This window comes from Empidonax traillii, unplaced genomic scaffold, assembly GCF_003031625.1.
Source record: "Empidonax traillii isolate 1590-97213 ecotype Southwest subspecies unplaced genomic scaffold, ASM303162v1 scaffold1272:size142475, whole genome shotgun sequence".
In the NCBI taxonomy this organism is placed as follows: Eukaryota; Metazoa; Chordata; class Aves; order Passeriformes; family Tyrannidae; genus Empidonax; species Empidonax traillii.
The window spans coordinates 105705-120750 of NW_020956465.1; the positions used below are offsets into that span (position 1 = coordinate 105705).

Below are 15046 nucleotides of genomic sequence, written 5' to 3' on the forward strand. Positions count from 1 at the left end.
ATTTATCCAGGGGGAGAGCCGGCGGAGCGGCAGCGAAAGGGAAAGGCCGGGCCGAGGGCGGCGGGAGGGTCCTGGCGGTGGGGACGGGAAGGCAGAGAGCGGAGTGTGGCGGGGGGGGGGGGGGGGGGGGGGGGGGGCCTTCCGCGGTGAAACAGGGGGGGAGACACCAAAATAAATAGATGGAGAGACACTGAAATAAAAAGACGGACAGATAAATAAATAAATGCCGGGGTGCGGGGGGGGGAAGGGTGGCGAAAGGGGGCGGGGAAGGAGCCCGAGGGAGAAGCCCGAGCGGCGCAAGTGCCTCCGCGCGGGGTCCGTCATGGAGGTGCCGCCTCACCGCCCGCTGCCGGGGGGCAGCGCGGGGAGCCCCCCCCTCACACACACACACACCCCCCACCCGCACACCCCACCCCGCCCCGGCCCCGCCGCCCCCTCACCCCTCCGCAGCGCCTCGTCGTAGCCGAGGAAGCCGATGCGGGACTCCTTGGCGCCCATGGTGCCGCTCAGTCCATGGCGGCGGCGGCGGCGCCCGGCGGAGCCGCTACCGACGGACGGGGCGGGGCGGGGCGGGGCGGAGGGAGAGGGGGGGGGGAAGCGGCGAGGGAGGGGCGGGGCCTCCCGGGAGGGGGCGGGGCGAGGAGGAGGCCGCGCGCCCGCCCCGCAGCCGCCTCCATGCCGGGTCACGTGGGCCCGGCCGGGGAGGGGCGGGGAGGGAGGGGAGAATGGAGGGGGTGAGGGAGCGCGCGCGCACCGCCTCACGTGGCCGCGGAGGGCGCGCGCGCGCGCGGGGCGGGGCTGCCATTGGTCGCTGGGGTGAGCGGGGGGGGCGGGAATCGCGTGCACTGCCCCCCCCCCTCCCCCCCCATTCCCCTCAGCCCTCAGGGGGAGCTGAGGCGGGAACCGGGAGTGGGATGGTTCGGGTCCTGCTTCAGCTTCTGGCCCGGCCCAAGTGGCCGCAGAGGAAGGGCCCTGCGAGGAGCGGGGAAGGGTTTTTTGCTGGCGCTGCCCCCCTGGCACAGGATCTCTCTCTCTCTCTCTCTCTCACAGTTTTTGGCGCTTGTGAAAGTGGCGGCGCTTCACGAAACACGCGCCTGGAAGAAGGGAGGGAAAGGCTACGGGGCATGAGAGGAAGGGCCTCAGCGCTCTGTGGGAGGGTGAGGATCCGGCCCTTTAGCCCCCTCCAAACCTTACGGGGAACGGGACCCTCAGACAGCTCAAACCTCACAGGGAAACAGCCCCTTGAACCTCTCGGGGAACTGGACACTCAGCCCTTCAAATGTCACAAGGGGATCAGCCCTTCATCCCCCCTCAAACCTCACGCGGAGATCAGCCCTTCCCTTCATCCCCCTCAGACCTCGCAGGGAGATCAGCCCTTCATCCTCCTCAAACCTCACAGGGGGATCAGCCCTTCATCCCCTTCAAACCCCACAGGGAACAGCCCTTCAAGCCCATCAAACCAGTGAGCTGGACCCTCAGCCCCCTCAGGGATCAGCCCTTCAGCCCCTCAGACCTCACAGGGGATGGTGGTTCTCCTCAGAAAGTCCTCTGAGGAGCAGGGCTGCAGCCACAGGGTGACAGCTGGAGTTCCCCATTCCATTAAAATGCCTTTTCACTGTCTGAAACAGAAACTCGGGCTGAATGGTAAAAGGATCAAAACCACCCCTGCCCTTTGCTGTTCTCCAGCATGTTTGCTTTTAGTATTCAGCCCAGCACTGACACAGAATGGGAGGATTTCCCAAATGGCTTTGTTACAACATTAAGCCTGGTAACCTACCCTGGGTCACTCCTGAGCAGAAAACAAGGAGCCTGAAAGAAAAACATCGATTTCCAAGGGCAGCTAGTTCCAAGGATTGTTCCTGCACTGAAACAAAGCCCGTGAAAACACCAGTTGCGAGTCATTCCCTAAGTTCCCGTTTCCACAGGGAATGATCTTGCCACATCAGAGCTGCAGAAAGGTCACGCCGGAGTTACTTTCTCGCTGATGTAAGTTCATGCGTAGGTATTTTTATAGCAAACATTCCAGACAAATTTCAGATCTGATAGGCAAAGCCAGGAATGCTGCTCACAGAGACAGGCAGCTCGAAGGCCAAACTTCTCCTCATGTGACCCAAGTGCAAAGACACAACAAAGGAAATAAGCTTCAGAAAAGCCTCCTTATATTTTTCTTTTTCCTGCCACCATCTGAACTGTTTATTATCTTAGATTTGTGACATATAATTATTCAAGAAAAAAAAGCTGCTACTTTTGCCTCTCTGGAATATATAGGCTATGAGGATGAGGAGGGGGAAGCTTAAGTGATTCTTAAAAATATAAATTAAACTAGTGGAAACGTATTTCACCCACCAGCCACTTGTTATGTATTTATCATTTAAAGAGCAAAGGTAAGAGAAAAGGTAAATGTAAAGGTAGCATAGGAATAAGAGGATTTAAGCTCCCTTGAGGCCTCACCAGCACTTTGCGAAGTTATTCCATTTTTATCTGTTATGTCATGACAGGACCTCTCTTTGTAGCTTGAACAAACCTTACTCTCAGGCAGCAGAGATTATCAGACAGCATTGGGGGTTTATTGACAACTGGTTCCCTTGCTAAATCATGAAAAAAAATGAATGGTTAAAATTATAATGACAAATCAGGTCCTGTCACAAGCAGCTGGCTTGGTACAAATGAGGAAACAGAACCCTCTAGTGAGGAGTCCCTTCCTCTAGAGGAAGGAAAGGGGATTGATGGTTCATAATAACACTTCATATTAAAAAGTAAAAATGCTTAAAAAATATGCATTACCTTAAAACTTGCTGCTTTTCCCGGTTTCCAAGACTCACCCTGCATTTTTGTGTGACACTTTAAAAAACCCCAACCAAAGGGACACCTCTCACATCCCAGAGATACAAACCACGTCTAACAACCAGTAGGACTCTGTCGGAAGAGTCCTTTAAAATCATTTACTGAACCCATTGTATGCACCAAATTTAATAACGAGGATATTGTGGAGTGGGAAGCGGGGCTGGAGCTCCCGGTGGCAGTGCCTTTGTTCCGATTCAATTAAGCATGTTCTCAAAGGCACTGGAGCAGGAACCTGAGATAAGGCTGCGTGTGCTGAGCGTGGACTGGAGCTGGCACTGACTCGTTAATGAAGCCTCACTGGGGAGCACAGGGGTGTAGATGCTGCCACTGTTCAAGTGCCGTGTCAAAGGTAAATCAAATTAAGGTACACTGAGTTTAGACTTGTGTTAGATGGATTGAGCTCCTCTTGTGATATAGAAGTGCTGCACACGCAAGTCGCCCTGGCCACCTGTCCTTTGGATTGCTGGGATTGAGTTAATTATTCGCTGATCACAAATTCATTCCTGAGCACTTAGCAAATATCTTTAAGTGTCTTCGCATCTCTGTCAGGTACCTGTGGCAAAGCACATATTGACTTTTACCCCTTCCTCCTTCCCAGACAGCCCTGAGAGAAGTGCAGCAGAGCACATCCCAAATATGTGGGAAGAGCAGAGGGGGGCAGAGACATCAAGGTGCAATAGGAGCATCCACTACGGCAGGCCTGAGGTGTTCAGAGGTAACTGGATTCATATCTCTCTAATGACACTGAACTGATGGAGGAGAAAAATACCCCGAATCATTGTCTGATTTTTCAGAGGGAGAGGGGAAACACAAAAGGTTTCCTCAGAGAGCAACAGAACTACACTTGCAAATTGAAACTGCTATCACATTTTCTAGGAAACAAGTGGTTTAGAGTAGTAGCACAGGGGGATGTTTGTTGCAGATTTATATAAACCAGGGGAGAGAAAAAAGGGAACAAATTCTTACCAGAACCCTCCTATTGTTATCCTGTAAGCTGCACTCCCACACTATTGCCAACACAGACTTGGTGGTGAAATACTGCAGGGGAAAATAAAAAAAAATTGATTTAAAATTTTGTTAATTAAATTACATTGAATTTTAATAAAAATTTAAAAAGAGAAGACCAAAACAAAGGTAATAATTCTAGAATCCAGTTTTAATAAGCTCATTATAACTAGCAACAGATAAGAAAATGAAATCTTAACATCATCTTCTTTCTCAGGAAGCCCCACCGTGTTGTTAATAAAATTTGTGTTTATTTTTTGGCCCCAGACACTCAAATTGCAAGCGCAGCAATCATCCCCATGGAGAGGGGCTGTGCTCCAATGAAGGCAGGGCTGCAGGGTGGTGAAGCCAGGGGATGGGTTGGGTTTTTTTCCCCCCATTCCCAGCATGAGGACACCTCTCCCTTCAGCCCTGCCCCAGAGATCCCCATTCCCAGCAGTGCCGGGAGCTGAGCAGGTGCCCATCCCCACCCACCCTGGCACAGCCTGTGCCCCAACGGCCAGCCCTTCCCAGCACCTTCCCCTGCTGCTTCCTGGCACCTCATTGCCTGCTGTTTCCTGCTGAGTGGCAGGCAGGGCGGGGAGGCAGGAGGGAACAGCCTGTCCCTCTGTGCCAGGGGTGAGCTGCAGTGACAGCACAGTGGGGGTGACAGGCAGGTGACAGCCCCGCTCTGCACACCCGCACTGCCACACAGCCCTGCAGATCCAGCCGTGGCAGAGACGGGGCCCAGGGAAGGACAAGAAGGCAAGTGGGAGCATCCCACAGGCCTCCCTTGAGCTGTGGGCTCCCTCTGGGCAGTTCTGCCCCCCCTTTAGAGCAGAATTAATTACTGTGTTTGCTGAGCCACTTCCCCCTGGCTGGTGCTGCTCAGGGAGCCCGTGACAGGTTTGAAGGCACCCAGAAGTGCTGCTCACGTTACTGCTCCATCCACAACTTCAGCTCCTGTTATTAATAGTGGTACCCACACAGCCCAGGGAAGGGAGGCACGTCACACGCACCCAGAGCTATTTCAGGGTTTGTGGGTAAGTGATCCCCCACTTTTCCTGCAGTTGCCTTTGACAGACACAGAAGAAAACACCATAAGGCCCCCTCCACTCTCGATGTTCTCTTAGGCAGAGCCTCCCTGTGCGTGGAAGGGTGGCACGATCACACTCGAGGCCCACAGAGAACAGTGGAAAAAATCCCTTTTTTTTTTCCCTTGGCAGACTTTGCTGACATTTCTCCAACCCAGAAGTAACGAGTGGCCACAGCTATTGACAGCCACGAGGTAAGTGGAACGCGTTAGATGTTTCTATAAACACCACGTCCTTCCCGATTTTCTATCAACCTGTTTGATTATGCCACATCCAGGCGAAGTGTGACAGAATTAATCATCCTGCTGGGGTGCGCGCTGAGGGAAGGGAACAGACGAGCTTTGGCAAGGCTGTTGTTAGCACTGAGAAACTGTGACAAAAAAGAGGCAGACTGCAACCCAGACGTGTGTCATTCACCCAGTGAGACACGCTATGATTTATCAAGGCAACAACAATTGACGGGAACAGAGATCTCCCGTTTCAAAGTGTTGTCTCCGTGTAGATTAAGAGTAGTATCTGTCATCAGGAAACAATGGGAAAGGAAATATGTTTGATACCAGCGATCCTGTGCTCCCCGGGAGGCAGAAACCACGGTGCCGTTGGGATGGAAGTCAAGGATTTTTCTGCAAGTTCCATTCTGGGCAGCAAATAAAAAAAAAAAAAAAAAAAAAGTGTTGTGACAAGAGGAAGTGCAAATAATTAATGAGAGAAGATCAAATGAAAGGAGTGGCTTTGCACGGAGTGAGTAATGCTGAGTGTGTTGCAGCCCAGCCCAGAGTGCAGAGCAGAGCTGGCCCGGGCGCCCAGCGGGCCCTCGGCAGCAGCTCCACGGGCAGCTCTCCCTTTCAAAGGCAGGGCTGCTTCCCTCTGGGCTCCCCAGCTGCTGCACACGAGTCCCCAGCGCTGCAGCCTCTGCTGGGCACACAGAAAGCATCACCATCAAACACAGAACGAGCTCAGGAGCGCTGTGCCGGCAGCTGAGGGCAGTGGGAAGTGCATCCCAGAGCAGCAGGGCAGGGAGCGAAACAAAAGCCATCCTTGTGCTTCCCTTCATTCTGCCTCACATCTCGCATGGGAAGGCCAAAGCTTCTTGTTTGCTAATTAAGGTTTCACCCGATCCAAACACCCAACAAAGGGCATCCCCCAACCAGAGGAACCTGCCAGCCCTCCTGGCCCTGCCAGTGGGCTGATGGCTCAGTTGGGTGCTCTCCCAACACAGGGTGACAGAGCACTGGGCAGTGGCAATCACACACACACCCACCCACCTCTGACCGGGATCCAAAGGTTCCAGCACCCTGGGTTTGTTGTGCACACTCCAGACACCCCCAGACAGGGGTCCAACAGAAAGACATTAAAACAACAGAGCTCTGGTTTATGGTGTCAAATGGCTAATGACAGTAATTAAGGATTTAAAAGGCCTTTATCTAGGGGCATTATCTAAGATACCATCACGCCTGTAATCAGAGTCAGGGAAGAATTGCTTGATCAAGCCAAGAAGGCAACAAAAATAGCCCAACCACTTGCCATCTGCTGCAGCCACCACATCCCACCTCACTCCCTGCCTGCAGCAGTGTCACACCAGGACACAGATGAGCAGGTTGCGTCCCTGCCATTTCAGCTGAGCGTGCAGGGGCTGTTGAAGTGTTCCAGTGGGCTCCCAAAACAAAACATACGGCGCTGCTGGACCAGTAGCTCCAACAACACTGTGCTTTCCCTTTTTGTGGATCCACTGTGCCCATGCACAAGGTAAAGCAGTAGGGGTTAATCACAATTTTGCCTACTACATCAAGTATTGGCATGTGTATTTATTTTGTAAAACATACTGTTAACTGACCCATAAAAGCCTTTGGGTAGAAGTCCAGCTGCTCCTAGGAGAGCTTTTGACCCAGCAGCTCTTTTCAGCTATTGTAACAAAAATTAGGGCTGGGATATGGAGTAGACTCTTGAGCAGATTCTTTGCAGCAGAAGACAAGTTCAGAGTAGATGGAGGTTGCCAAATTGCCACAGTTTGAAAAAGAAAATTGGTACATTCAAGGAAGGAGCAATTTGAAGTTCTTATAAAACACTTGGACACCACGATGATGGGCAAAAGTTTCTCCACTCATTTTGCTGTCTCTTATCACTTCCCAGCTGTTTCTTCCCCTCTCAGGTAGTTCCAATCTACCCTTCTATTTTTACCCACACAGTTTGCTAACAGCCTTGGAGCTGAGATTCTGCTGCTGGTGATGAGGAGCCAGCTGTGCATCCCTGCAAGCTGCTGCATGGACGACCTTGAAATTTTCTGGAGATGCCTCTAAACAGTATTTCCCATCTCCCAGAGAGCATCTCTCTGGTTTTAGCATTAGAAATATATCCCTTCAGAGCATCCAGAGCATCGTGCAGATGTTTGCCAGGCTAATGCCAACCCAAACCCCTCCCCTGCCAGTGTCTAAGGAACAGCTCCTCCACCCCACTGTAGCCAGCCTAGGGAGCTCCTTTTGCTTCCTTCTCTGCAGGAATATTAACCCAGAATGAGAATGAGGATAGCTGTTAATTTTATGTCACAGCCAGAAAACTGAGGGCCTTCAGATCACACTTTTCTCCTCACTCCTTTAATTGCAAAATTATACTTCCAGGTTTGACACGAGTTTCTCACCTCCCTATTTTCAAGCTACTAGCAAACAAAAGCAGACAAAGATACTTTTTTTGCCCCCCTGCTCTGCAGAGCCTGCAGTGCTTTAATTTCAAATAGCTGAAACATTGCTAATTACCAGCATATTCTAACAAAACTTGTGATTTTACAGTGAGCTGTGTCAAACCAAACCAAATTATAGGTCAGAACATGCCAATCTTTTCATCACTCTCACTAATTCCCTTTGTGGTTTATGTCCCCTCCCAACATGTGTCTTCCCAGGTTGTTGGAGCCCCTGGCTGGCACTGCTCAGCTGCTCCATAATTAGTCCTCACACCACACTCAGCAGCAAGGCATTCACAGCAGACTCTTCTCACGTTTTCTTTAAACATTAGATATAATAACAGAAATAGAAATTGGAGATTCTCAGGAATCTGAGTGGAAAGAAGAGACTGAAGAATTTTTTCTAAAAAAAAAAAAACAAAACCACATGAAAAGGGTGAAAAAAAGACCCTTTCTTTCTCTGGATAAGCACTAATCTAGACCATAGAATACTGCCCACTCCTAATTTCCAATTGAAGTTGAATTCAAAGAAGGGGAATACTCCCTAAATAAGTTACAGTGGGACTTCCCCTGGTCCTCTGCCAGGCCCCACACTCTCCCTCTGCCATCAGACTTACCTTAACTGCCCAGGGCATTGGCCAGTGGTGTCCCATGGCCCTTCCCTGGCATCCCGAGGGGCTCAGCCCCTCCATTCCCACATTCAGCCTCTTCCCCTCGGACTGGACCCACCTCCCGAGATGGAAGAACCCAGCCCTGGCTCTGGAGCACCCCCAGCACCAGAGGATCTGAGCATGCAGAGCCCCAGCTGGGAATGGCACCGACAATAAATCATCAACACCCGTTTTCCTTCCCTGCAGATTCATGTTATGTAAGTTACTCCAGCCATAAACTGTAAACAGCATCAAATGCACTTCTTTGCATCCCAGCATGTTGGGGGAGATCATAAAAGCACTTAATATATTATTTAAGCCGTTTAAGGGAGATGGCACAAGTGCTGTAATTAGCAACAGTTCTCCAAATCCCCCCATGCCAGACAAAGGATCACATTCAGCATTTCCAGGCTGGTGGGAGGGAATCAGAACATCACCCAAATTAAATGGCACACGCTGCTTTTCTTCCCCCTCTGCCAATCTCAGCAGAGCCCGTGTCTCACTCCAGCCTCCCCCTGCACACCATGCAAGGGACTGAAACCACCACCTCAAAAAGACTGGTCTTTTCTGGTCTTATTGCTTTAAGTAGAACAAGGCTTTAAGAAAGAGAAATGAAGCCACTTCTGCTGGCAGTGACCTTCTGCAGGCTGGAGGGGAATTCTCTTGCTTTTTCCTTTTAATAAAACCAAAACCAAAAGAAAAAGCCTGAGCTTCACTGCCCTGTGCAACCCCAGGACTCAGCAGGTGCCTCATCCCAGCCTGGTGCCACCCACTGCCCTGGCAGTGGTCTCAGTCTGGGTCCCCTGGCTCTGAGCCCCAGTTGCTCTGACCACTTTTTACTTTCCATCCTCTTCACATGCCCAGACACAACCTGGAAAAGGTGTGTCCCCAGGGAGTGCTGCAGAGCAGAGCCTCAACACTGGCAACAGATAACAGGACAGGACAACCCCTTCTGGGGGCCTGACATTTGATTTCTCTGTACTGCAGAGAGAGGAAAACCCCCATTGTTCTTCTACAGCTTTTATTATTTTTGCATCATCCCTCCCTCCTTTCTTTTTGTTGCTCCCTGTGTGGGCTGCAGTTTGACTTGCACAGCTGGTGCCTCGTGCACGTCCCTGATCCCGGGGCATCCCCTGCCCCGTTCCCCAGGCAGGGCTGGCTGGGCAGAGGGGAACCAGTCTGAGCCTTCCCCAGTTCTCTGACTCACTGCTGAGATGGGGGTAACCCTGGGAGGGAGGGGAAGTGAGCAAGGCAGAGATCACCCAGGGAGCCCAGATTATGGCATCCAGAAGATGATACAAGTCAAGGAATTTACACTATGAAGAGATACCCAACTTGTTATACGAGTGGCACCAAAGGGATGGGCTAATTAACATCTCATTAATAATGCCTATTTCGATTTGCATAAAAACTTATGAGGCACAATAAGGAGAAAAGCCTTCAACTATCTTGTTTCTCCCAGGGTGCAAGTTGCAAAGTGTGGAGGAAGCTGATAGTGCTCTTTCAGTTCCTGAGGAATTCAGGCAGCTTAAAAAAGTTTTTGGACATGAGCAAACACCATCAATAAGCTCGTGGAGAGCTGGCTGAGAAGGCAAGGATAAACATCTACAAAACTGCTGAAGGACAAAATAATGTTGGAGCACCTGAAGATACATCTGTTGAGGACGGGGTGTCCAGCACTGAGGTGAGCCACTGGCACCTTTGGGCACTGTGTCTTCCAGTATGGGAATACCTGGAACACACCTGATGGGATCTTGCAAGAAGTGGATGAAAGAGAAGCAGGTGTATTTCTGGTTGTACACACCCCTTGTCACCGATCCTGTCTGTGTTTATACCACATTAATTCTAACAAGAGGTTAAATGAGCAGCTCCCAACACTTACCAAAAGCAGCTCCTGTGGCATTAAGATGCCTCTGACAGTGCCATGTAGAAACAACAGCTGGCCCGAATTCTCCTTCACATCTCTCCCCCTCATACAACTTATTAACTCTGTATTCATTTGCAGGGAGGAGATGGGTCTTTGCTTGGCTGTGAAAGCTTTCAACACCCTCAAGCAGCAGGAAAGGGATTTCCAGGTGGAATTAGCAAAGCCTCCACCCCTACAGTCCAAGCAGTTGCTGAGTATCATTGATCACTCCTTCAAATGGAGCATTCACCACCCTCCTGGTAAGAACAGGTTCCTGGAAACCATTCCTTGTTACAGTTCCTCTCTGGCATTACATTGCAATACATCTGGCAACGATGCTGGGAGTTCATGTTTAACTAAACCACATGTACAGGCAGTTGGTTTAAGTGTAATGTAAAATACCTGTATATTTATCTGCCTTTATCAGCTCTCCTTCCTGTGATCTGTCAGTAAATAAATACCATTTCAGCTGCCTGCATTTACCAGATGCACCCAGCCCCATCACATCTCACGTGGTAAGCACACTAAATCTGCCCAAAGCAGCAAATTACAAACAGCAGCACACACAGAGCATCTTCCCAACTGCTTCCTCTCTGGCTCCCTGCCTGCTCTGCACTGCAAGAGCTGCTGCACTACAGGACTTGGGTAATGTTTGCACTTGCACAGCTCCTGGAAGATGAAGACACTCAAATACAGAAATTAATATTCACAGGAGAGCTGTCAGGGGAAAGGAAGGGTTTCCCCTGAGGTGCACTGTTACAGTGCAGTGTGTCTGACTGGCACTGGGCTCCTTTGCTCCCAGGGACAAACAGGAGATGCCTGATCTGTTTGAACTCTTCCCATCCAGCTACAACACCCTCTCAAAGGATTCCTGCCCTGAGCAGGCAATCCAATCCCAGGGATTTCCACAGCTGTGGGGTGTGTTAGGCACCTTCCAGCAGGAGAGGTTCCAGAGGGGAGGGGGAAGCAGGACAGCCACAGACTCGTGGGGGCTCAAAGACACATCTCAGGTCTGGTCTCTCAGGAGTGAACCAGGCTGATGGACAAGTGAATGCAGGGAGAGCCTCAGCTGAAGCCTGGCCAGGAGTCCATCTGTGCCTCCCACCTGCATATTCCTGCTTTGGCTGAGCTCCCAGCGCCGCCGACACGGGAAGGTAGAACAAAGCCTTGGGTTTTCAAGGGGAACTCGAGGCCTTCTCAATCCTCTGAAAGGCAAAGTGTACACATGATAAGCCAAGAGAGCCATTCCACGCTGCAGTCACATGCTGGGTGGAAGCTGTAATCTCACAAGGACACAGATATGGCCATGCAAATATGGGTTATGCCTGTGCTAACAACCTGCTTATGTCCCCAGAGCTCCCAAAGGGCCTTTAATCTGCCTGCTAATGCAGGTGAAAGCTCGTGCTGAAGAAGCTTCATTTCTCTTGTGCTCCCATTAGCCAGGAACCTGCTGCCCTTCCATACCCTGACCTGAGAGGTGAGGACATAAACTGGCAACTTCTTGGATTAAATCCTTGGAGGTGAAAAGGAGCTGCCACAGAGGGGACAGATGTCACCATTGCAGGCACAGCAGGAGGGCGGTTGGCATTGGGAAACCAGTTGCATTTTCAACACATCCCCTTCAGCCAAACCACCTCTAAGAGTCCTCCCAAGAGCCAGGCTGAGGCAGCACAGCTCCAGTTAGCTGTGCTATCCCTCTGCTTCACTCTGCAGAGCTCACCTCGTGGAAAATCCCAGACAGGAGGGAAAAGGCCGCAGACATCTTGAGGGGAGGGCCTGTCTCAGTGGATGTTTGTCACTGTGGAACTCAATCGTGGGTAAAGGCCAAACTTCCCTCAGACAGCCTGAAAACGAGGTCCTGTCTCTGTCTCCAGCCCCACCAGCGGGTCCTTCCCAAGGTGAGCCCTGCCCGGGGCCGGAGCTCACACCGCCGGCTGCAGGGGGGACCTCGGCCCAGAGCCAGGGATGCCCCAGAGAGAGGGCCCTTTGTGCAGCCCTGGGATGGCTCTGGGTGCCAGAAGCGACCTGGCACAGGAGCCCAGCTGAGTCCCAGCTGCAGCAATGACACTGATTGTCCAGGGACACAACAATGGCACTTGTCTCACTGGCTGGGCCACGGCGAGCCCAGCGCGTTTCCCTTTGGGAAAGCATTTCGCCTGCAAGGGAATTTCCAAAACAAATGCCTCTAACCCCAAGCCTTTCCAGACTTCCTGCTGGCAAGGGCAGTGTATTCATTCCAAAAAGGAGAGCTTTAAAAGAGATGACACCCAGGAGAGAGAGAGATCTCACTGCTGTTGGCTTTCACCATCACCCGTGAAGGAGGTGACCTTGAATTCCCATTGCGCTGTGATGGGAATTGAGGCCTCAACTCCAAGCAGCTCCCTGATAAAACCCAGGATTTTGGGTTTGTCACAGGTCAGCCACAGCCCCTTTGCCACCAATAAAAGCTGCAGACAGAACACCCTGGTGTTACAGTGACCCACAACCACATATTTCCACCTCACAAGTGGCTGCCAGCCCGGGTTTGATTGGTGCCATTAGGAAGGGGTGGCCATTGTTTACCTGGTAATTTATTAGAGGCAGCATTTCCAAAAGGGACCTAAAGGAGGCACCTCATTCTTATGGACTTGTAATGATCATTGAATACATCCTTCATTGAGCAGCTCTGAAAACCCAGTCTGGAATGATTTGGCAGAAACAGAAATACCTCTGAGCCTCAGGACAGGGTTTGTCAATGGTGGTTTTTTAAAGAGAAGATGAAAGATTTGCAAGAGCTGGGAGACTAACCCACGGGTCTGGCAATTTGCAGGTCACAGAGAAGGACCTGGGCAGAGAGGGCTCCAGCATGCCAGACCCTGATCATCTGCACAGAACACCCTGAAAATGGTGAGGGATGGACGGAATTTAACAGTAGAAAAAGTCAGTGGCATCTCAGGTGAGAAAGAGAGAGGGAACAAATGAAACCCAGCCAAAAAGCAGGAGGAGACACTTCACTGTGTACCTTTAGCAAGACAAGACACTGAGCCCTGGCAGAGGTTAAGGGTCACCTCCCCCCAGACCTCTGTCCCCTCCTGCCCAGCACTGGTGGCACCACACCAGTGGCACCACACCGGTGGCACCTCACCAGTGGCACTCCCAGGCTCCTGCCCCACAGGGCATTTGGACACAGACTTTGGCCCTGCATTTCCAGGCCCTGGAAGTGAGGCTGGATATCAGCAGCAGATTTGTACAGCCTGATCCAACTGCCAGAGGCTCACAGGTCACACAGATAATTCCAGCAGAGGCCGTGTGGGAGCTGCTCCTGCCCAGCACAAAGCCCATTTCAACCTCCTGCCCACCAGCAACCACTTCTGTGCCTGAGCATCTCCTATAGCAGGGGAGGGAACTGCAGCACTTCCCTGGGAATTCAGCTCCACAGGGTTAAAACACATTTAAGCACAACCATAAACATATCTCCTGAGCAAAGGCTGGGCACACCAGGAAGTTCAAAGGTCTACAAGAAACACATACTTCCAGGAGTTTATTAAAAAATAATTAGAATCAGGTCTACCAGGAAAAAAAAAAAAGTCAACTAAGAAATTGTTTTGAATAAATTAGAAAACAGGGACAAGCTCGTTGGGTCACTGGGACACATGTAAAAAGGAGTTGTGGTCATTTGAGAGCTGGCACTGATAAGGCCACAAATAAGTTTGAGGCTGCAGTTAACAGCTCTCTCCTGCAGGTACAGACCAGCCACAGTTTCTGCTCTTAGTTTGTGTGGAAACAAACCCATTTAGTTACTTCCAAGGCTCCAAAAAGATACTCCACTGAAAAGGAAATCAAACCTGCTGTAAAGAGAAAACCTCAAACACAGGTTCCTGTTGGGAGCTGGAGACACTCGAGATTCATGAGAGGCATTAACAAAGCAGCTGCCAGCTCGGGGCGGCAGGTGGTGACAGGTGACAGGTGCTCCTGCTCCCTTAAACCTGGGAATGGGGCTCCATGTCCTCTGCTAAGGACAAACCCCGCTCCTCCCTCAAAACAAGGACTACAAAGCCAACAACCCCCTAAAACACCTTCCCACCCTTCTGCTCTCCTTGAAAACCGCGACCAAACCACACAACTCTGCATCTGCCTTTCCCAAGGATGGAAAAAAGGCCAAGCCCAAGCGGTGGGTGAGAGGAATTGCTCAGGGAGGCAGCGGGATGTGCTGGGGACGAGCTGCCCCCAGAGCGGCCACAGGAGGAGTGACAAATCCACCGTTGTGTAAGGGTGACAAACGCCCTTTGTCATGCGAGACAAGGGGGAGAGAGAGAAGCATCTTTGCCCTTTGTGGGGTGGGAAGAGCAGGCGGCACAAACAACAGGCCGTGGGCACTCCAGGGGCAGATCCCAGGCCCGAGCCAGCACAAAAGCACAGGATCCATATTTAATTGGTGGGTGATTGGGGCTGTCAGCACGGTAAGGGGGTGATTTGGGGGGTTTGTTAAGGACAGAGGCTGCAGGGCAGCCATCCCTAGCCTTGCTCCCCAGTCATCTAAAATTAGGGATCCACCTCCCCTTCGCTCCATACTGGGCTTTTAGGGGTTTTTTTAAAAATTAAAATCAGTATTCATATCATTTAATTAATAAAAAGAATAATTAAAGAGCCCCACTCATCTGAATTTAAACACTGGTCCCAACTCCTTGTTTTCAGAGTTGGTGCAAATCCCAGACCCACTTGTCAGCTTGGAGCTGGAACGGGGCATCCTGTCCCTCTGCAATCTGCTGGCTCCTCAAGGCTGCAGGAATCAGCCCCAGGGCTCGGTCTGGGCAAGAAATCAGGCTCTGGGCCCTCGGAGACTCTGCAAGGGTTTGTTAAAAAAAAATAAATAGACCCAAACAACTGGCGAAAGGAACGTTATTTCCCCCTGGGA

At 51.2% G+C, this 15046-nt stretch overlaps 1 protein-coding gene and 1 long non-coding RNA gene across 4 annotated transcripts in view; one reads left to right on the top strand and one right to left on the bottom strand.

The window, feature by feature from the left end:
* The window catches only part of USP32 (ubiquitin specific peptidase 32), a 57976-nt gene extending 57401 nt beyond the window's left edge, over positions 1-575 (bottom strand). For all 3 annotated transcript variants that reach the window (XM_027906290.1, XM_027906289.1, XM_027906288.1), the window contains exon 1: positions 441-575. In XM_027906290.1, coding sequence (XP_027762091.1) covers positions 441-498 — 58 coding nt within the window. In that variant the 5' untranslated portion in view covers positions 499-575. The remainder of the gene's footprint in view (positions 1-440) is intronic.
* Positions 576-1518: 943 nt separating this feature from the next.
* LOC114069480 lies at positions 1519-9832 on the top strand. Its single transcript, XR_003573785.1, has 3 exons — positions 1519-1986; positions 5055-5116; positions 9709-9832. It is a non-coding gene; the product is annotated as an uncharacterized LOC114069480 (long non-coding RNA).
* The last annotated feature ends 5214 nt before the right edge of the window (positions 9833-15046 follow it).